Source organism: Squalius cephalus, assembly GCF_949319135.1.
Source record: "Squalius cephalus genome assembly, chromosome: 8".
NCBI lineage: Eukaryota > Metazoa > Chordata > Actinopteri > Cypriniformes > Leuciscidae > Squalius > Squalius cephalus.
The window spans coordinates 47031131-47052937 of record NC_137129.1 but is presented as its reverse complement, the minus strand read 5'-3'; the positions used below and the strand labels follow the sequence as shown (position 1 = coordinate 47052937).

General features: G+C 46.1%; 1 protein-coding gene across 1 annotated transcript in view; it reads right to left on the bottom strand.

The window, feature by feature from the left end:
- Positions 1 to 8484: 8484 nt before the first annotated feature.
- LOC307163215 (adhesion G protein-coupled receptor B1-like) overlaps positions 8485 to 21807 on the bottom strand; it is a 14697-nt gene continuing 1374 nt past the window's right edge. Inside the window, exons 2-32 of the mRNA XM_079879211.1 lie at positions 20034 to 20886; positions 19060 to 19209; positions 18881 to 18976; positions 18628 to 18792; positions 18376 to 18540; positions 18102 to 18266; positions 17452 to 17616; positions 17262 to 17363; positions 17041 to 17147; positions 16255 to 16449; positions 16097 to 16165; positions 15816 to 15924; positions 15581 to 15724; positions 15399 to 15474; positions 15048 to 15150; positions 14771 to 14814; positions 13780 to 13903; positions 12913 to 13016; positions 12636 to 12738; positions 12150 to 12300; positions 11942 to 12011; positions 11791 to 11857; positions 11522 to 11607; positions 11275 to 11446; positions 11096 to 11191; positions 10617 to 10653; positions 9874 to 10508; positions 9725 to 9760; positions 9534 to 9635; positions 9355 to 9405; positions 8485 to 9262 (exon numbers count right to left, since the gene is read on the bottom strand). Coding sequence (XP_079735337.1) covers positions 9065 to 9262; positions 9355 to 9405; positions 9534 to 9635; positions 9725 to 9760; positions 9874 to 10508; positions 10617 to 10653; positions 11096 to 11191; positions 11275 to 11446; positions 11522 to 11607; positions 11791 to 11857; positions 11942 to 12011; positions 12150 to 12300; positions 12636 to 12738; positions 12913 to 13016; positions 13780 to 13903; positions 14771 to 14814; positions 15048 to 15150; positions 15399 to 15474; positions 15581 to 15724; positions 15816 to 15924; positions 16097 to 16165; positions 16255 to 16449; positions 17041 to 17147; positions 17262 to 17363; positions 17452 to 17616; positions 18102 to 18266; positions 18376 to 18540; positions 18628 to 18792; positions 18881 to 18976; positions 19060 to 19209; positions 20034 to 20745 — 4599 coding nt within the window. The 5' untranslated portion in view covers positions 20746 to 20886 and the 3' untranslated portion in view covers positions 8485 to 9064. The remainder of the gene's footprint in view (positions 9263 to 9354; positions 9406 to 9533; positions 9636 to 9724; positions 9761 to 9873; positions 10509 to 10616; positions 10654 to 11095; positions 11192 to 11274; positions 11447 to 11521; positions 11608 to 11790; positions 11858 to 11941; positions 12012 to 12149; positions 12301 to 12635; positions 12739 to 12912; positions 13017 to 13779; positions 13904 to 14770; positions 14815 to 15047; positions 15151 to 15398; positions 15475 to 15580; positions 15725 to 15815; positions 15925 to 16096; positions 16166 to 16254; positions 16450 to 17040; positions 17148 to 17261; positions 17364 to 17451; positions 17617 to 18101; positions 18267 to 18375; positions 18541 to 18627; positions 18793 to 18880; positions 18977 to 19059; positions 19210 to 20033; positions 20887 to 21807) is intronic.

Here is a 21807-nt window from a genome sequence, read left to right as displayed (position 1 = left end):
CACCTGGCGGCCGGAGACCACCGCACTGCGCATGCGCAGACTCAGCCCGCTCAACCGTGCTTTGTTTGGAGCAGAATCAATGTATTCTTCATATTTTAAAGTTAGCACACTAAATTCCAAAATAGGGTTTTCTTACACGCGTAAATGTTTCGTTTTCAAGAAGATTTTGCCTGTAACTCTGATGGAATAAAAAGCTAGCAGTTTTTGAATGTACACTAGTGTAAATCTGAATTATCAGGGGTCACGTGAGCATTTACATCGATCACTAAGCGCATATGCGTTATCACCAATTATGTTATGGAGGTTATGTTTAACAAACTTATATGCTCATATTAGCCAATAACTTCCTGCATGAAAAGATCGTTTCTGTTTACATGGGCACACGGTGTCGCCAATACAGTGTGTCTCGTTTTAAATTAAATATTTGAAAGTTATAACAATGAAAGTTTAATTCAATGACTGAACCGATTTGGAAAGGTTCGTATGGATGTGTCTTTTTAATTTTTTTTGTTCATCTGTGATTTTTCCTCTTTCTAAAAACATTACTGAGATGATTATCTACAACAATTCAATGTGAAAATCAATCAAATACAAAGAATAATAGATTAAAGCATTATACACTATTCTATTCTGTTATTGCACTGTCTCTGTTCAGAACATTCTATGGCAGCATTACTCACTCATCGCGCACACAATATGAATTGTGTTGTCAAGGCGACGAGTTCCGGAAGCAGTTGACCTCGCGTCATCATCATCATCATCATCAGCAGCAGCGGGAAAGACTAGTGACATCACTGAACAAAAGAGTACAGCTCAAACTCTGATTCATTCATAAAAAATAAAATAAAAACTCTGATTCATTCAACTCATGCATCAGATTAAGTTTTATAAGGCACTGTCTGTTCAGAGAGGGAGAGAGCCTGGCTGTGCCACAGGTTACTCCACATACTGGTTTGGACCAGTTGAAATAGTAAGCCAGAGTTGCGAAGTGGATGTTTCTGGGTCCCCGTGCACTACAGAAGATGTGTGTGATGGCTCCCACTCAAACAGTTGATAACACACCCTCTGTGTGCTGTGACAGTGATGGATGCGGTCAGCAGGGGGCAGCGCTTCCTAACAGATCCAGTCCTGAGATGCACTAACCTCACCTCATGTTCAGCAGATGCAGTTCAACAACTCAGTTAACTAGTCTCTCCTGTATACTAGACTCTCCTCTAGGGGGCAGCGCTTCCTAACAGACTAGAATATTAGTATAGTGTGTTGATCATAGATTGGGTTCAGTTTCTTCTGAAGCCTCTCTACATTTCTGTTTTGTTGGGTTTGGGTCTTTTGCTGCAGAAATTCAATAAAAAAAGATCCATGCTTTATAGAGTGTACGGTTAATGAAAAAACGAAGATTATTGCTGCAATAAAGACTTTATTTGCAAAAGGACGTTACTGCAAGATAACAACAACATGCAATATAGCTGCCATTTATTATGTGAAAATGCAAAATACGAACAGAAAAAGCAGCAGAAGAATAAAAAAAGAAAGAAGCCGGTCTTCTGCATTCGGCCACATGTATTGCCACATATATTTGCATAATTCAATCAGCTGTTTCTCAGCAACAACAGAATAAAACACAGGGGATATCTGTGTGTTTCAGCTCACAGTATCAGCAGCGGTTCACCTGGACTTCAGCCTGTGAGGATCAGATCATGTGTTATCTGTTCTTACAGTGTTAAAGCATTGGTAAATTTGGCAGTAAAAATCCATTGTTTTGGTCGTATTTGAGCTTGTGTGTAAAAGAAGTTCAAGCATTTTAAATTTGTGTTAATTGTATGCATGTTGTGTTAAAGCAATGTTAATAGTATAGCTTACACAGACGGATGTAGTGCTGACTGTGTTAAGAATTTTGGAGAATCTGTCATAGCAATCGTAAAAAACTGTAGCTATAGACTCTCCTCTTAACTAGTCTCTGAGTCCGTCCAGGACGGGTGTTTATATCGTCCTAAGGCAAGATTTCTCCAAGAGCCACAGATGGAGAATCACAGAGATGAGTGAGACCATCACCACATGTTGTTCGGGAGGGTTTCAGGAGAAGTCCTCCTCGCTCGAGCATCGCCTCTGATCTCCAAACTCATCAGGCGTTATAGGAGGAAACCCAGACCTGTTATCTTCTGGAAAGAGGTTTTTAATAAATCGTGTTTTGGAGAGAAGCATTTATTTCATAATGTGATTTCCCCACTACTTTCAATTCTTTTACTTCAATGAAAGATTAGATTTGTGCAAAAAAAAAAAAAAAAAAAAAGAAAGATCAAAAGGAAAAAACAATGCAGATTTATTTTTATGGCCATCTTTGATCATATTGACCAACGAGGTTTAAGACTTCTGTCTATTCCCCAGTAAAAGTTGCTCTCAGTAATAGGCTTTAAGAGAAAACTCTTACCTAAGAACTTCTTTCTGCTGCTATTGTGAATACAGCTCCTGATAACTTTAAATGAATGTTCTATTAACGTTACTGGAAGAACGTTTGCTCATTACGTTGACAGAACGTTCCCTGTTCGCTGAGATCAGATCATCTCACCTGGTGTGAATCACAGGAACTGTGTAATAGTGCAGCTGAACTTCTCATTATCTATTATCTTAGCTTATCAGGAGTGACCAACGACGTCAACTCGATCTCATAGACTAGTTAAGAGGAGAGACTAGTTAAGAGGAGAGACTAGTTAAGAGGAGAGAGGAGAGACTAGTTAAGAGGAGAGACTAGTTAAGAGGAGAGACTGGTTAAGAGGAGAGACTAGTTAAGAGGAGAGAGGAGAGACTAGTTAAGAGGAGAGACTAGTTAAGAGGAGAGACTAGTTAAGAGGAGAGAGGAGAGACTAGTTAAGAGGAGAGACTAGTTAAGAGGAGAGACTGGTTAAGAGGAGAGAGGAGAGACTAGTTAAGAGGAGAGACTAGTTAAGAGGAGAGACTAGTTAAGAGGAGAGAGGAGAGACTAGTTAAGAGGAGAGACTAGTTAAGAGGAGAGACTAGTTAAGAGGAGAGACTAGTTAAGAGGAGAGACTAGTTAAGAGGAGAGACTAATATGCATCTTTGTGAATACGTTTTTTTTTTTTTAACTCTTACCTAAGAACTTCTTTCTGCTGCTATTGTGAATACAGCTCCTGATAACTTTAAATGAATGTTCTATTAACGTTACTGGAAGAACGTTTGCTCATTACGTTGACAGAACGTTCCCTGTTCGCTGAGATCAGATCATCTCACCTGGTGTGAATCACAGGAACTGTGTAATAGTGCAGCTGAACTTCTCATTATCTATTATCTTAGCTTATCAGGAGTGACCAACGACGTCAACTCGATCTCCTAGACTAGTTAAGAGGAGAGACTAGTTAAGAGGAGAGACTAGTTAAGAGGAGAGAGGAGAGACTAGTTAAGAGGAGAGACTAGTTAAGAGGAGAGACTGGTTAAGAGGAGAGAGGAGAGACTAGTTAAGATGAGAGACTAGTTAAGAGGAGAGAGGATAGACTAGTTAAGAGGAGAGACTAGTTAAGAGGAGAGACTAGTTAAGAGGAGAGACTAGTTAAGAGGAGAGAGGAGAGACTAGTTAAGAGGAGAGACTAGTTAAGAGGAGAGACTAATATGCATCTTTGTGAATACGTTTTTTTCTTTTTTTTTAACTCTTACCTAAGAACTTATTTTCCTGCTGCTATTTAGGAGACCTCTTTTTCTGATCTGCTGGAAACCTTCATCATAATAGATGAGCGAGATCAGATCAGATCACCTGGTGTGAATCACAGGAACTGTGTAATAGTGCAGCTGAACTTGCAGAGCATCCGGTGTCTTTATATGGACTTCCGCTGGTTCGCTGTCCTCTTTTCTCGTCGGTACCACTGCTGTTGTTGCCGATGGAAACGGTTTCCTGGCAACCAGCATCTGCTGAGCGATGACACGCAGAGGTCGTTCTCCCAGTCCAACATCAGCCACACACACACTAAACACATTAAACACAGGTTTGGTTTGCTGATGGAGTGGGTATGACGGATGAACCCTTTGAGAGGCTGCAATCATATCTGAACTCGACGAACCGTCTAACATACTGTAACTATCAGAACTCAAAACTTTCTTTCTTGAAATGAAATACAGTCTCCTTCTGTAGAAGTGAGAGATTATGAATGATGACTGGATTGAACTGAGAGACACACACTCACACACAGCAGAACATCTCAGTCACTCCATCACTGTCATCAAACGCTCTCCTTTGCTCCTCAGATCACAAAATATGTGGAAAAACATTTTTTCTTGGTAACGTGAATGTTAAACAACTGGGAATAAAGTTCCCAGTTAGAGAGATCTTTCATAAAGATATGAAAAAAAAAATCATAAAAGTTATGAAAGAGAAACCAAAGTAAAACGTCGAGGCAGTGACGATCCTGACCTCTCTCTCTCTCACACACACACACACACACACACACACACACACACACACACACACACACACACACACACACACACACACACACACACACACACACACACACACAACTCACTCACTCACTCACACACACACACACACACACACACACACACACACACACACCCACACACACACACACACACACACACACACACACACACACACACACACACACACACACATACACACACACACACACACACACACACACACACACACAACTCACTCACTCACTCACTCACACACACACACACACACACACACACACACACACACACCCACACACCTACACACACACACACACACACACACACACACACACACACACACACACACAGGATTTCCAGTCAGGATTTAGACCGTACCATAGTACTGAGACAGCTCTCATTAGAGTCACAAATGATTTGCTCTTATTAAAACTATGTTGGCATTAGTGGAATTGCACTAGCATGGTTTAAATCATACTTATCTGACCGTTATCAGTTTGTAGCAGTAAATGAAGAGATGTCTCATCGATCACAAGTTCAGTATGGTGTACCACAAGGCTCAGTACTAGGACCGCTGCTGTTCACTCTGTACATGCTACACACACACACACACACACACACACACACACACACACAGACACACACACACTCTCTGTACATGCTACCCTTGGGAGATATCATTAGGAAGCATGGCATTAGTTTTCACTGTTATGCTGATGATACTCAGCTCTATATTTCTTCATGCCCAGACGAAACTTACTAATTCACAAAATTAATGGAATGGACAGCTGATATAAAAAAAACTGGATGACTAGTAATTTCCTACTACTAAATTCTGAAAAACAAAGATTCTAATTACTGGACCAAAAACCTACGCACGTAATAATCTAGAATACTGTCTAACACTAATCGTAATCAGGCTCTCAAAAATTAGATAAAAATTTGGATTTAGATTTTTCGACCAATATATCGGTTATCTGCTCTCAAATATAAAGAATTATCGGTTATCGGTATCAGACTAAATTTTCATATCGGTGCATCCCTACTTAATATTCAACAATATTATTGATTTGACTGTACCGACGCTGCTGTATGAGAACTAAACTTTTTAGATGTTCTTAGATGTTGCCATGCGGTTGCTAAGGTATTCTGAGTAGTTGCCATGCTGTTGCTAGGGCATTACGGATGGTTTCTAGTGTGTTTCTCCCTGTCCAGAGTGAAAGGAGCCCTCGGGTCTCCGGGATCCACTGGTCTGTAGAAACGTCTCGGATCCATCATTGTCCACTGTTTTCTGCTGCAGGAGGTGAAGTGAGTCAGTGAGTAAAGCAGGGCTTCAGGACTGACTCATTAAACACACCTGAGAGTGAGTCTGCCCCAGCCTCTTTAGGGGTCGTTTCTCCGCTGAGTGATGTGGAAGAACGGATTGAGTCGAATCCCAGTGGTCTCCGTCGAGAGCTGTTCCCCGCGGAGAAGAATTGCTCTCTGAATCTGCTGGCATTTGGCCGTGACGCAGAAACACAGCTGTAATCCACTTTCACATTCACATCAGCCAGATCACATGACTCACAATATTCAACAGCGCAATTACTTTCTCTGGGCTTGAATGAAACAAGACAAAAACCCACACAAAGCTTCGAGTGGCACATTCATACCGTCATGAGGAATTAAATAACACCCCAGCACACAATTACTGAGAGTGTTTCTGCACTCACATCCAGCCCTCTCTGACACAGTGCATTATGGGTCGCCTTCTGAATGCCACTGACTAACTGCATGACACACATGAGGTTTGACTCCAACAAAAGGACGGAAATGAATGTTGAGGGGAAGCAAGCGCTGATCATCAACCCTTGCACTAGTTCACAATGCAAAAAAAAATTATTTTCTCTCTCAGGATTTTCATCTTGTCAGTACAAATATCTAAACATTCTTTAAAATGTACCAATAGAGTTTATGGTTAAAACAAGAAATATCTGCCATGAACTAGTTTTCCCTTTGAGTTTAGAATATTGTTCTGACCCCATTGGCAGATATTTGTTCATGATTTAAGCACAAACTCACTTCATTTTAGACTTAATATGTTCAGTCATTTTGCTTCTCAAGTAAATGTATCTTGATTTAAGAATGTTTTTTTGCAGTGTCTGAAGGAGAATTCTGTCATCCTTTACTCGCTCTCATGTGCCATGACTTTATTTCTTCCTTTTCTATCGTGAGAAAATGAAAGAAACCTCTGACCATCATTCTTATGTTCCATACAGTTTTAAGGGTGAGCAAACGATCACAGAACTTCGTGGTTTGTTCCTTTAACCTTCGCCAGTATTGTTTGTTTTTATAATTAACTGTGATTGATGTAATGAGTTTGTTGGGATATCCAGTGTTTTTGCTCTCTTACTTTTATAGATTCCTGTAAACAAAGGAAATCTTTCCTGAGAGAAGGAGCCTGATGCTAATGAGCAAAATGCAGATGGTCATTAGTTTTTATCTTGTGTAATCTTTTGCTCATATTTAGACCAAAATGGAAATAGGCCCATAGTGGAAAATAAGTACATTTACAAGTCCGAAGCGACTTACAAATTAGGACTAAATTAAGCGAGTCATCATGAAGAGGCAAAAAACAACGCAAGAAGTGCTCAAAATACGAAGTTCAGGCATTGTTCAGAGTAGCATAAGGAAGGATTTATGAGGTTAAGTGCTCACGGAAGAGATGGGTTTTCAGCTGTCTTTTGGATGTTGTCAAACTAAAGTACAAACTATATTAACATTGATGACCCTAATTTAGACATTAAGCAAAGAACAAGACGTCTTCGGCAGCATTTTTCAGAAACCACTATCATTACAACTGCTGTCTGTGATGTGTGTCAGTTTCATGTACAGGTTGACTGGTGGTTTGATGCTTTCAGAACATTGATATGATTGCGTGACATGTCAACTTCTGACTCAACCGTTCACGTGAGTCTGGGGCCGGACTGAGCAATGGCGGACGTCAGGGAGTCTGCAGGAAACCTGTCTGAAAACACTCATTATTTGTGGTGCTGCTAGTGCTGCAGACATTTTCAGTCAAGAAAGTGAAGAACAGGCAGTCAGTAATTTTAAGTTCTTTTATTTTATTAGAAACTAGACACTTTTACCTTATTGTTCTTAAAACTGTACAATCACAAGAGGAGGTAAAACACACAGAGAGACTCTGTTGCTGGAGATTCAGACAGACATCGGGAACCTCACGCTAACCGGAGACGTGAGGAACATCAGCACACACACAGAGACACACACAGGTCTAAAAAACAAGACGACCGAGGGTTTAGTGTCTCAGCAATATGGAGAAATCAGTACAAAACTCTAGGGCATTTTCCTGAAGCACAGTCAGGTATATCTCTAAGCTATTACTCTGTGTAGATATCATATTTCTCTTTCCTGAAAGTTCTTTTAGCAGCAAGACACAGCGTCTTGTTTTGTCCTTCATTTGATAGCTAATATAGTCCGAGAACAGTGTTGTCATAAAGGTTTCTATAGGGTCTATAAAGGCGATATAAAACTCTGAAAATGATTAACAAAACCTGACAAGATTCTGATGTCAGTCCTGCTTGGGCATCAAGCATCTGTCCTCATATTGCACTGATGCCAGTCAATGGTTTGGCATATCTACTGCACCGGGACTCTCTCCCGTAACGTGCGCTGGGGATTCGTTCACAAGGCCGTAGAAAGAGCCGCTGGTGGGAATGGAGGGAACACAGTGATCTGATCCAATGGAGCGAAGGAGAAAACAACAGCTCGTCCGCAAAGAGTCCAAGGCTACACAGTCACTGCTGCTCCGCCTACATTACCCAGAATGCTGAGCTCATGCTGGGATACTCCATCCTGCTGCTGTTTTGGGAATGACTGAACAGTTTCATACAGTTCTTGAAAATAAACTTCAATGAACAGATATATGGTCAAAATCATAACATGATCATAAGAACGAAGGAATAACATCAATAATAATAATAATAATAATGATAATAATAATAACACACTACACTAATAACAGAGGAATCATGATGCTCTTATAGTCTTTTTCAAGTTTTCAGTACAATTATTTCCCCAAAGTTTGATGGAAGCGTCCAGAAATGTTCCACGCAAAGCGCTAAAAACGAACACCACAGCGACGGCAGTTCATGTGTGTCCATTCGGCACAGCTCACAACCGCAGAGGCTCATGGGAGACGGCCGACGGGATCGCTCTGGAAGGGGACCCAAAGGGCCAAACTCGAGCAGCCGAGAAAGCTGACGACCCTCCTCTGGGAAGATTCGCCCATCCCAAACCGGAGCTGTGGAAATATGAACGCGCACAGGCGGGTGTCCACGCCACCTCCTGGACCAGATGGAAGAGTGTTGGGAAAAGCTCTCGATGAACCAACCAGAATCTCTGCTGGCACGAAAAACCTTCAAACGCCTTCTAATGATCATCTAGAGCTGAGAGCTACTTCTGAAGCTGGAGAGACACGTATTGAAATGACAGACGGGTACAGCACTCCCCTCTCGGGTTCCTCTCTACCTCTCCGCCCTCTACATGCTCATCCCTTCATTTCCGCTCTCTTTCCCAAATCAAATTCAGACCGAGGTGTTCAGGGTTAGATGTGGTTCCCTCACACCTCTGTCTGCAGGTCAATGATGTCTTGGCCCACAAGGGGAATGGATGCTCCGGCCTTCTCCCACTCCACGCCCTGGAGATCCAGAGGAGACGCCTGAAGCGGCTCCATGTCCTTTCGGACCCAGGCAGGAGGAGACGCCTGCGTCCGGCTCATGCTCTCCCAGGAGCGATCCATGGCTCCCTGCTGCTTATCCTGGAGAGAGACATTGAGAACAGAGTTGGAGATGGCGTACTCGGCAGGGAGTGGGAAAACCTCACAGGCAGTCAAAAGACTGGGACACTTACGCTATGGTTTGTCTTGTCACTTCCAGCAGAGGAAACGCTCCATCTGACAGACTGCAGAGAGAAAACATCATTAATCCAAAGTCCGAGCCAAGAGGTTCCCATATGTTCTCTTTTCCAGAAAGTATTCAGAGTTCAATCATGGAAAGTTCCACATATGACCATCTGGTTCAGCGGCTCACCTTGCTATCGGAGGCCGGTGACTCCCTGTCCTTCTCAGCGTGCATTTTTCTGTTGAGGTCCTGGAACATGTTCTGGTGGCGCTTTCGGGTGTGCATGATTTTCTACACGAGAGAGAAAGAAACGCTTATTATGGTACTGTTGCAGATGTGCATTTAACTAGTGCTACAAAACTCTGAAAGTGAGTAATTACCTCAAAATCAAGTTCTGCATAACGGGATTTCTGCCTCTGTGAGAGTAAAACAGGCAAGCTTTAACATCACATCATGCAATAATCATGTAATTCACCAGACGAGGTGTTCACTGGGTATGGCATTAGCAAGAATGAACGGCGCCTCTTACCCCCTCGCTGACCTCCAAAGAGCTCATAGACAGGGTGGAGATGGTTTCACTCTTGGACATCATGGAGTTCATGGAGTCAAAGGTGTCGCCCAGACTGCTGGTCACGTGACTCTCGCTGGAGATGTTGTGGATGTTCTGAATGGGCGAGTCGCGCTCCGAGTACGATACGCTGACGCGGTCGGCGGGGAGCGTTTTGACGGCGTAGGCGGCTTGCGGTTCGGCGAAGGTTCCACTCAGATGCATGAGGCGCGCCTGCGGGAGCTCGGTGCTGATGTTGTACTTGCCGGAGCCGCTGGAGTCGTCTTTGGGTTTGGCGCGGAGGGTGGAGGTGGTGTTGGGCAGGAGCACGTAACCGCTGCCGTCAGGACAGACGCTCTCGGCCTGAGCGAGGGCCAGATCCACGTCCAGCTGCTTGAAGAGCTCGCTGTCACACACATACACAGGCTTCCCGCAGGACGGGTCGACCCCGCGACCTTTCTCTCTCCGCAGGGTGAGCGTGTGGCTGGAGTACTCGGGAACAGGGGGGAAGTGGCTCTTTCCGCTGGGGTTGGACGGAAGGGTGTGGAAGTTTGGGCCGAGGGGCAGGGGAAGCTGTGGAGGGGGCATCTTCTCTTCGGAAGAGCTCTTCATTCCACCTGAAGGGAAGCGGACACACAGGTGAGACCGAGGCGTGTGCAATACAGTCCCCCTAACCCATCAGTTATCATGAAGACTTTCATGCTTTTTGTGGTTTGTTTGCTTACCTAGTCGGTTTGAGTCGCTATCCTTCTCAAAGTCAGACTGCACACGAGAAAGAAAGATAAGAAAGTCAATATTTGAAAGTCAAGTCAAGTCACCTTCATTTATATAGGATGTATTTTAACAATATAGTGTTTCACAGCAGCTTTACAGTGATAACAGGAGATTACAGTAACAGAGATAGTTTAGGCTTTACAGCAGATCTAGAATAAAGTTATTGTCCAGATAAAGTTACTTTTGATTGAGTCACTTCCGTTGTAAAGATCATTAGTTATTAACTTAGGGGCCGCTAACACGCACCGCTCTCACAGAAAACTCTTAATGCGCTCCAGCTGCTCATTTGCACAACAACAGTGCCTGAGGCTCGCGAACGCAGACCTTGAAATCGGTTCCAGTGCTGACGGTGTGCACATGCTCATTACGTGTTCAGCCAATGCCAATGCTAGCGTGTGAACAGCAGGGGAATGCTTGCGTGCGCACTCACCATGAGCTGCGTGTGGGCGTTCTGCAGGGAGCTTCCAGAGTCGCCGTTCCCGTCATCTTTACGATCCACAACACGGCATTTCACCGCCTCCTGAACCTGAAACACACACACGTATGAGCTCTGGCACACTCACACACACATTAAACACACACATGTGCTGCGGTCGTGAGCGTGCTAACCTCGCGGCGCAGGATGCAGTGCACCATGACAATGATGAATCCCTCCAGCGAGTCGAAGACAGCGAAGAGGATCTGGAAGAGAGCGGAGCGGCGGTCCGTGATGGCCAACACCGCAGACATCCAGGTCAGCGCCAGGAGAGGGAGGACCACGCAGGAGCTCCACAGCGACGCCCTGCAGGACAGCGCGTTAGCACAACATCCGGCTGGAGTGTGTGGTGTTTCATTAGGTGTGTTCAGTGTTTCTTACCCAGCCCGCTCTTTCAGCTTGACGTCTGTGATGCCGTCTTTGGACACAAGCTTGTTGAAAACCAGAATACCAATCACCATGTTGACCTGAAAACACACAGGAGACGTCAGTGAATGCTCTGCGTGTGCTGTCGATGCAATAATCAGTCAGGTCAGCTTTATTTATACAGCGCTTTTCACAGAGTGTCTAATGGTGTCAATGCAGGAGATCAACAATATTGTTGAATATTAAATGAAATGTTCACGCAGTGACCGCGAGCGTCTCCTCACCAGAACGACAGCAGCGGCCGGACCCACGAACGAGTATAAGAGACCGCCCTCGAGAGACAGCCAGCAGCTGTGGAGAGCAAGAGCACAGCGTTAAACTCACTAAAACACACACGGAGAGAGAGACGAGAGGAGCGGGATGGGGAATACTCACTAGTTGACTGTGCCGTAGCCTTTAGCTTTGGTGAAGCCGACGGAAACGGCGACGACTAAAGCGGGCAGACCTGAGAGAGATCCAGAGAGAGAGAGAGAGTTAGACACCATCCCGACAGAGATCTGGCAGAATCAGCACCAGCACACACACACACACACACACACACACACACACACACACACACACACACACACTCACACACACTCACCCCAGCCCAGGCACAGGAAGCGTTTGCGGATGATGCGGTTTCGCAGGCGGCCCGTCACGGCCATGTAGGACTGCCACGCCTCGGTCAGAACCCAGCAGAACGAGGACAAGAAGAAGAAGTGCAGCAGCGCCGCCACCAGCGCACACATGACCTGAGAGAGAGAGAGAGAGAGAGAGAGAGAGAGAGAGAGCGAGAGGTGAGCCGGGCCGTCAGAGCTGAGGGAGGTCAAGGTCAGGGGTCGGGGGCAGGATCGGGATCAGGGTAGGGGTCGGGATCAGGTTTGGGATCGGGATTGGGATCAGGATTATGATCAGGTTTGGGGTCGGGATCGGGATTGGGATTGGGATTGGGATTGGGATCAGGATCGGGGTCGGGATCGGGATCAGGATCGGGGTCGGGATCGGGATCGGGATTGGGACTGGGATCAGGATCGGGGTCGGGGTCAGGATTGGGATTGGGATTGGGATCGAGATCGGGTCGCCTCACCTTGTTGCGCGCTTGCGTCTGACTGATCAGAATGAGGGCGTTGGAGCAGATGATTGACAGACAGAAGTTGATCAGGATCACTGAACGCTCAGAACGAATGTACCTGAGAAGAAAAAGATGATCAATGAAAACCAGTCAGTCCAACCGAGCGGTTTTAAACTGGGCTCCAGAAAGTTTGAAAACCCTAGATCCAAATGATTAATCAATCAATAAATGAATAATATCAATCAACTCATCAAAAAATGTATAAAGTCAATCATTATGATAAGTTTCTTACTTCCACACGGAGACATAGATGATGATGAGGAGGAGGAGGGTGAGGGACGACACCCCGCATCCCACGATCAACGTAACCGACGGCAACAGAGACCTATCCATGTTCTGCGGAGAAACACAGTAAGGTCAGTGTGAACACACACACACACACAGATCTCCCTCAGGACAGGATGACTGGCAGAAACAGGGCAGCTCATATGAAGGAGAAGTGAAGGTGAGAGAGACGCTCCACATTCCCTCACTGCTGCTCCACATTAGCACAGTTAAAACACACACACACACACACACACACACACACACACACGTCTTTTAAACCATCTTTGAACTGCACAACGCGTCTAAACAGCACGCTCCGTTAATGCGTGTAAAGGGAAGCGTTCTGTCTGGACGCGTCGCGTTGCAGTGCAGAGTTGTTTTTTTCCGCTCATGCTGATAACCGAATTACAGCGCGAGGCTGCGGATGCGGTTGCCATGGCAACTGCTTCTGCGCCAAAAAAAAAAAGAGAAGCAAAAACAACGATCCGGATCACATCTATAAATGCATTAAAGCAAACAAATACACGAATGAAAGACAATCAGATCTATTATCGATCATCAGATTCCTGAAGAGAATTGAATTGAACCGATCGATCATCGAACACGCATCATCTATCAGCTGTCAATCAAATCGTCATAATTTTCAAATGAAACTCTCACATGAAAGATAATCACATCCGATCAACCGATGATGATAAACAGGGTTTTAATCAATGCTGTTCGGTTACCAGGAGGATCGCTTCATTTTCACACACACACACTCACTGACACACAAACACACAAACACACACACACACACACACACACACACAGGTGATGATCGGACACTCACCGGGTCGGGGTTCGGTCGCGCGATCAGGGCGAAGGTGGACAGTCCGTCACACACACATGTGGTTCTGGAGTCGCGCGACACAGATCTGCAGGAGCGCGCGGACCAGGAGCCGAGCAGGGACGCGCTGCGCGCACACAAGCACACACACACGTTAGACACACTTTGAAATAAAGCTCACACACACACACACACACACACAGCAGAGCAGCTCATCCAGACTCACACACTCTGATGATTACCATATTCATAATCATATTTACATGCTACAGGCATTTAGAAGATATCATGTCATATCATAAAATGTTTCTTGGCCATTTTATGTTGCGCTCAGAACATTGAGTACTGGTGTTAAACAATATATATCCTTCATGCATAAATCCAGTGTAACTTTATTTTATTCTATATTGTCATTATACTGCATATTCCTTTCTGTCAATATTCAATTCTGTTGTTAATGTGTACATTTGGAAATATGCATGTAAAGACAATCGTGCCAATATAGTCTTGATGCTTTCAACGGTATTTCAAATGATCACACACACACACACACACACACACACACACACACACACACACACACACACACACACACACACACACACCATTAAATTATCTGATCACACAGAAAATCAACTGTTTAAATGTGTGAGTGTGTGTTCATGTATGCGTGAGTGTGTGTGTGAATATGTGAGTGAGTGTGAGTGTGAGTGTGTGTGTGAGTGAGTGTGAGTGTGTGACAGGCAATGTTTGTGTGGGCAGTGTATGGTGAAAAGAACTATTGAAAGGTTTTGAATGCCCTGTGAATATTCATAAGGTCATTAGTGATGAGTGGAGTGGGGGCGGAGACTCATTTGAATATGATTAGCGGCTGTCAGGGAGGTGTGGAGATGACACAGTGTACGAGGGCAGAAGAGTGTGTGTGACCTTTAGAGCTGCAACAACACACACACACACACACACACACACACACATCACAAGAGGTTCCACCCACCTCTCGCTCTCGTCCCAGGCGATGCAGGTCTCATTAACAGTGCCCTGCAGAGAGAGAGAGAGAGAGAGAGAGAGAGAGAGAGAGAGAGAGAGAGAGAGAGAGAGAGAGAGAGAGACGGTTAGGCGGTGTTTGATCTGTGTCATATGTCACTTCCTCCATGTTCTCAACACACACACACACACACACACACACACACACACACACACACACACACACACACACACACACACACACACACACACTCACTCATCTTGCGCAGAACGAGTGATATACTCACGTTGTGCAGGTGAGGGAAGTCGATCTCGACAGGTGCCGACAGGAACCCAGGGTTGGGCTTCACCGTTACCGTGACGACCTTTGAGTTGAGCAGTGTGCTGTTGCTATGGACAACGAGATCATCATGATCAGAATCACTGTTATTGATCATGCGTTTTATCACTTTATGCTGAAATTATTATTTAACAAAAAAATTGCATTTGAGTTTTACGGGGTAATTCATTTGTAGACAATTTTAGTTTTTCTAGAAATTTTATTACATGCATTGAAGCAGAAGCTTGTAAATCAGAAGATTTTTAAGTGTGTGTGTGTGTGTGTGTGTGTGTGTGTGTGTGTGTGTGTGTGTGTTTACCTCTGTAAGGACAGGATGGGACCCAGATTTCTGTAGAGAACGATACCGGTGACGAACCCTGTGCTCTGCTCAGCGTCTACACACACATTCAGAGCTGCATTAGCCTCAGTACACAGGTGTGTGTGTGTGTGTGTGTGTGTGTGTGTGTGAGTGTGTGTGAGTGTGTGTGTGTGAGTGTGTACCTGGCACGTCTAGACTCAGGGCGTTGCGGGACACTGTGATTTTCTCTTCTGAATTGCGAACCCAGTCGATCATCCCGCGCCAGCCCTTCAGAGGAAAGGTCAGGTCAGAGGTCATGGTTCGGGGTCGCTTCTGGATGCTCAGCTCTGAAGGGGAATCAGAAAACAACAGTCAAACACACACACACACACACACACACACATGTCGTCTCGCACTCGGGACCCGTCTCACACTCACCCAGATTCTCTGTGACCTCGTAGATGTCCTGGAAATCTCTCATCTGACGCCCGATCATGTCAATGAAGTTCTCCACCAGACTGAAGAACTCCTTGATGTTTGCGCCCATCTGAAGCACAACAAACCCGAGCGTGAATGATTCATCAGTGTGTGTGTGTGTGTGCGGTGTCTGCTGTCACAGATTGGCATGTGGGCGCACTCGATTTCTCTGCTTCTTTATTTGGTATGAAGACACAATGTGCATGAACACGTACGTCAGTGGAAATCACACACACACTCACCAGCTGAGCTTCCTCCCATTTCTCTCGGTGTGTGTCCTGCAGTAAGTTGCTAATGGTGTGAGCGTAATTCTGCGGGTCAAACAATGAAAGGGTTATTAGATCAGATATTCAGTTTTCCCATCATCATTACATGTGTTGCTCATGGGGACGGTGTTTACCTCCACATCTGCGTTGCTCAGGCTCATCTTGGAGCCTCTGAAGATCTCCGTGCTGTTCCTCAGGACCTCCATCACGGCTAGCAGGTCTCCGCTGTACTTCGTGCTGTCGATCGACGCCATCCTGAGTTTGGACAGAACCTCGGACACGCCGTCCACCAGCTGACCGCTCTGAGACCGGGTCACATGATCACGCGTCTGGCAAGAGAAGGACAGTTAGGAATCCAGTCCTCCAACCGTAATGCCACGGTTAACACAAAAGAGGCTTTCGCACCAGGTGGTTCTAGTAACTCAGTTCTAGGAAATAGCCATCAGGATGGTTCCCTGAGGAACGGTTTCCTGGTTGCATTCGCACCGCCAGTAGGAACTCTGAAGTGACGTGTTCATTAGTTTACGTCTAATACGTTATTAGAATAGAGAATTAAAATAAGAGGTCCATCTATCACTGTTTTTCATGTTTGCAGAGTTAGTTTCTGGAGTAAATATATAGGCTATAATCTGTGTGTTTACACAGCTTTACACAGCTTTTTATTCTGGTTTCGTGTGCGTTCAGCCAATCAGCGAACACTGACGTCACGGATAGTTCCTATAGCACTGGTTTAGACCCTACTCTGAAGGAGGAGTAAATTAGTTCCTCCAAAAGGAGTTCCTAGAACTAAAATCGTTCCTAGTTCCTGCGGTGCGAACACGCCAAAAAAACGTACTTCCACCAATAGTTCTAGGAACTGTGAAGAGGTTCCTCCGGTGCGAACGCCCCTAATGTACTAGTATTTGGCTGATGGTGCTTACCAGGGTCTGGATATCCTGGAATTCTTTGGAAACACATTTGATGTGAGTTGGGTTTTCCCAGAAGGCCAGACCCACGGCGTCCAGCGTGCATCTGCGGAGGATCAGGCCTGCAGGAGTCAAAGAGAGGAGGGTTAAAGACGGCCTCTTTCCCTAAACTCAGGCCAGCGACACACACTGGGCACAGAAGCTAGAGCGCTGGACGGGAGATCTGAGATCAGTACCTGTGGCGTCGGACGGGCAGGGCACAGCAGCCGTGTCGCCCGCCGGAGTCTTCTTCCACACCACACTGCCATAGTTCTCCTCTCCGCAGATCTCGTGAGGTTCTGACAAACACATTTATAAGCAATTAAAATCACCACCTCAAAATTGGTGCATGCATTACTGAGAGTTAAATCTGGTTTGGGGTTTCACCTGGGCACCGCTTCTCGTTGCAGTTTCGCATCTCTGATTTATCACCGTTGCAAGGCTCTCCGCCAAAGAAAGGTCCTTCACACACTCTCTGTCTGAGCTGATGACCTCCACCACAGGACTTACTGCAACTGCCCCACGAGCTCCACAGCAGCCACCTTCCGTCCACTAGAGGGCGACAACACATCTCTCATTTAAACACTTGTTTACAGATATTTAGGAAGAAAAACAACTTCTGTCAGGACCACTTTCATCAAATATGATGAAATGGCTGTATGGTTCTGTTCTGGGCAAGAACTCCCTGCATGTATAAGAGCAGGGCAATAAGAGCACTAATAAACAGAACTGAACCAACATGGATGTATTGCAGATATCATTAATTCAATATATTTTTAAGTACAACATAATTTGAGAATTTAGTCTGATTCTAAGGGGAATCAGAATGCCAAATCCTGACTGACGAGAGGAGGATCTGGGGAGGGAGGAGGGTAATCTTCTCCAGAGAATCGCGAAAGGAAGGAGCTTATATATGTATACGGTGATAGCAGTCGTATTCCTATAGGTAGACGTGGATCAGCTGAGAGTCACTGATGAGAGCTTGACTAACGTGACCCTACGCTTGATTTCATATGCATGTGTGAGGAGTACTGTACCTGGGCAGTCTCTGAGGAAGCAGTTGCTGGTTTCTAGCCATTCTCCTCTGCACTCTGAGCCTCCGTACGATGGGCCGTTACACTCACGGATTCTCTGCATTGTTCCATTAGAGCAAGAGGACGAGCAGGGAGTCCATGCAGACCAATCGTTCCAGGAACCATCAACTACAGAGGAGGGAAGATTAAAGCTGTTATTGAAAGGGCTTGATTATTGAGGTGTACAGTGCCATCTGGTGCTGAGATCTGGAATAGCGCTCAGGCTGAGAGTACTGACCCGGGCAGACAGCAATGTTGCAGAACTTGGTTTGTTTGGTGGGTCCGCGGCAGGGTTCTCCACCATTACGAGGTTGTTTGCAGGTACGTACACGATCACGGTATCCACGACCACATGTGGACGAGCACAAACTCCAGGGAGCCCATTCGTCCCACAATCCATTCACTGCACAAGCAGAGTCATTAGTCAATCACTCATCCCGTGATACGGACAAATGAATATTGACAAATGTGTGTGTGTGATTTGAAGTACCTGGGCAGACGGCAGTGTTGTTGCAGGGTCGATTCTCTCTCAAAGGGCCGGTGCATTGGCTGCTGTGACCAGACGTCATGCAGGAACGTGCGCGAGTTTGCCAGCCTTCGCCACAGCTCACAGAACACATACTCCATGAGGACCACGTGTCCTGCTGGGTTTCTTCTGCAAAAAACAGGAGCAAAACAAAGAGTTTGATTCAGCACAACACTTTCACTATTCCAGACTGCTTTTCTAGTGTTGCCATACACACCTTTCTCAGGGGCCTGATTAGCCATGATGGTGCCATCAGAGTCACGCCGCTGGCCGATGATGGAGCGCAGACCTTGACTTCTCTGCCGCACTTGACCTGCATAAATCAACACAAACCCAGGTGTAAGATCTGACAGCTCTCGCATTGACTGCGGGCACTTTTATGCACAGTGAACTGACCGATGCATGGCTGAGGGTTGCAGGAGCGTCCCTCCTCAACGACGCCCTCACACACGCCATCCTCAGGCTGGCAGGCGCGACTGCGCACCTGGACTCCACCACCACACTCGCTACTGCACTCGGACCAGCGGCCCCATCCGTTCCAGCCTCCTGCAAACACAACACACACATATACTGGATGAGTAATGCTGAAGAGGTGGAGGACAGAACATTCACTGCAGATGAGTCATGATAATGCTGCCGTCGGTGCTGACACCTGCTGGCCAACTCTGGTTACTGCATTCAAACTTCATCAGCACAATAGAGGCGTCAAATCTGCCTGCCAACTTATTGACAATCGATGCAGTATTGTTTTCTCATAAATGAAGGTTTTGATTTCAAAGAGGCTGGCTCTATAACAGCAGGGGGAAAAGTCTCAAAGACAAACAAATGCCTTTTAACCTTTTCTAAACAAAATGGAGCTTTGAAGGCCAAATGCCAGGACACTGCATGATACGGCCATTTGAAAGGGGGAATCGAGGCGCTCTTTGGATGTGTTTTTTTGTAGCCCAGCATGGTCGCTATAACAACCTCAAGCACCGAGGCATTGATTTGTTTAGCGGAGGCTCGGGGAGCTCGACTATAGAGCAGAACCACATCCAGTCAAGTCAAGTCTCCTTCATTTATATAGCACTTTTAACAATATAGATTGTTTCAAAGGAGCTTTACAGTGATATTAGGAAATTAAAGGAACAGATTGTTTTGCCTTTACAGCAGCTCTAGAATAAAGTTATTGTCCAGCTAAAGTTAGTTTTTGATTGATTCACTTTGTTGCAAAGATCATTAGTTATTAACTTAGGGGCCGCTAACGCGACACAGTTTAAACTGAAAACAGAAAACTTTTAATGCATTTTGAGGAGTGCATACAAATTTGCTTGCACTTTACCAAATAAATGGGTCGCCACTGGACCCTTGCATCTCTCTCACACACTTACGCATGATCTCTGCATCGCGGCCGCTGTCTCTAGTGGTGGGCGTGCACTTCTCGGTGTAGACTCCGCCCCTGTAACAGCCACCGTTCTTCCTCTTGGGTGGTTCCCAGCACTGGCAGGGGGTCATCATGATACCACAGGGGTTTCCGTGGGTGCTGGTCGCCAGGCAATCTTCCAACCATTGGCACAACATCTCACAGGCAGGCATACTGGGGTTCCTCTTTCCCACAACCAGAAACTCAGCGCCGAACTGGCTGCCTTCGTCACTCCCCTCGTCTTCCTCCGCGGGCTCCACACCGAGACTCGGCGTCACCTTCCGCACCTGCAGGAACTGTTTGCTGGACTCCAGGTAGGCCACGGTGGAGGAAGCGTCGCACAGGCGCACCACCTCGTCGAAGCTCTCCATGCCCAGGTACGTGCGCGAGGTCTCCAGGAAGGAGTCGAACTGGAAGGTTCGGATCTGTCGAGGGGTGCAGGTCTCAGTAGGCTTGGTGATCTTCATGTAGACGGTGTAGCGGCGAGGATCGGGGTTCTGCAGGGTCCAGGAGCACGGGGACGACGCCAGGGCGGTCTTAGAGGAGAATACGCCGAAGAACCGGCTCTGCTCCAGGGTGGCACAGGTGGCAGAGGCCGGGCCGGAGGGAGTGGAGATGCCCGGGGCGAACATCACACACATACACGCGCACAGCGCCAACGGGATGAACCGCCGCTCCATGTTCTCGCTTCAGGACGGGTGGATCCTTTGATTCGAGTTTAGTGCTTTCGACTTGCCTGGGGTTCTTTGATCTGGAAGGGTTTGATCTGTTTTCTAAGATGAATATAGGTTTGATTCTTCACTAGACTGATAGGGACATATCTGTGGGGAAAACAACAAACAGAAGGGATTCAGAGTTAGCACTTGTCAATCATAGACATTGTAATTATCATCCTGTCTGCCATCTGAATCATATCTGTAGTCGAGAGCTGCGCCCTCCATTAGTGTGTGTTCGAGAAAGAGACCTGTCAGTGCTAATGCGCACACAGCCATTACACTCAGACTATAATTGCAGTGCCCTTCACAGGAATCTCTCCCTGCATCGCTCTCTCGTTCTCTCCTGCCCACGCTTTCACACGTGGCAGAGCCGATTGCGTCAAACTGACGTCCATGAAGACTCAACTCGCACCCACGGAAGTTCAGCGCCGCTCGGATTCTTACAGGGAGAGAGAAGGACGTTTCCGCAGGAACGCTCAGCCCCTCCCTGACAGAATGCAGCGTTTGCAGAACTTTAGTGTTGTTGCCATAGCTACAGGTGCTCGAGACACAGATCTGCTGTGTGTGTGTGTGTGTGTGTGTGTGTGTGTGTGTGTGTGTGTGTGTGCGCCTCTCTCTTTCCAAGCACAATCCCTCGCTCTGTTCCAGAACTTCTCCCTCTTTTGCTCAAAGACACTCATTCAGCATTGAGATGAAAGAGAGAGAGTGCAGCTGTGAGAGGGACCAATGACCCCATCGTCTTCATCATTACCTTCATCTTTCTGCACTGTTACGAACTGATAATGTGGGGCTAAAAAACCTAAAGCTCAACAGTTGTATAAAATTACATAAAGTGTTGCTCTGTTTAGCGAGTCAGATGCACCTCTAATGCACTCCCATTGAATCTGAGAGACCGGAAACTATTGACTCCACAGAAAATGAGAGTACTTCAGCTCTGCCACTCAACCTCTTTTCATGCCCCAAATAGGGGGCTGAAATTGCACATTACATGTGTAGTTATGGAAACAGCTGATGATTGAGGGAGTC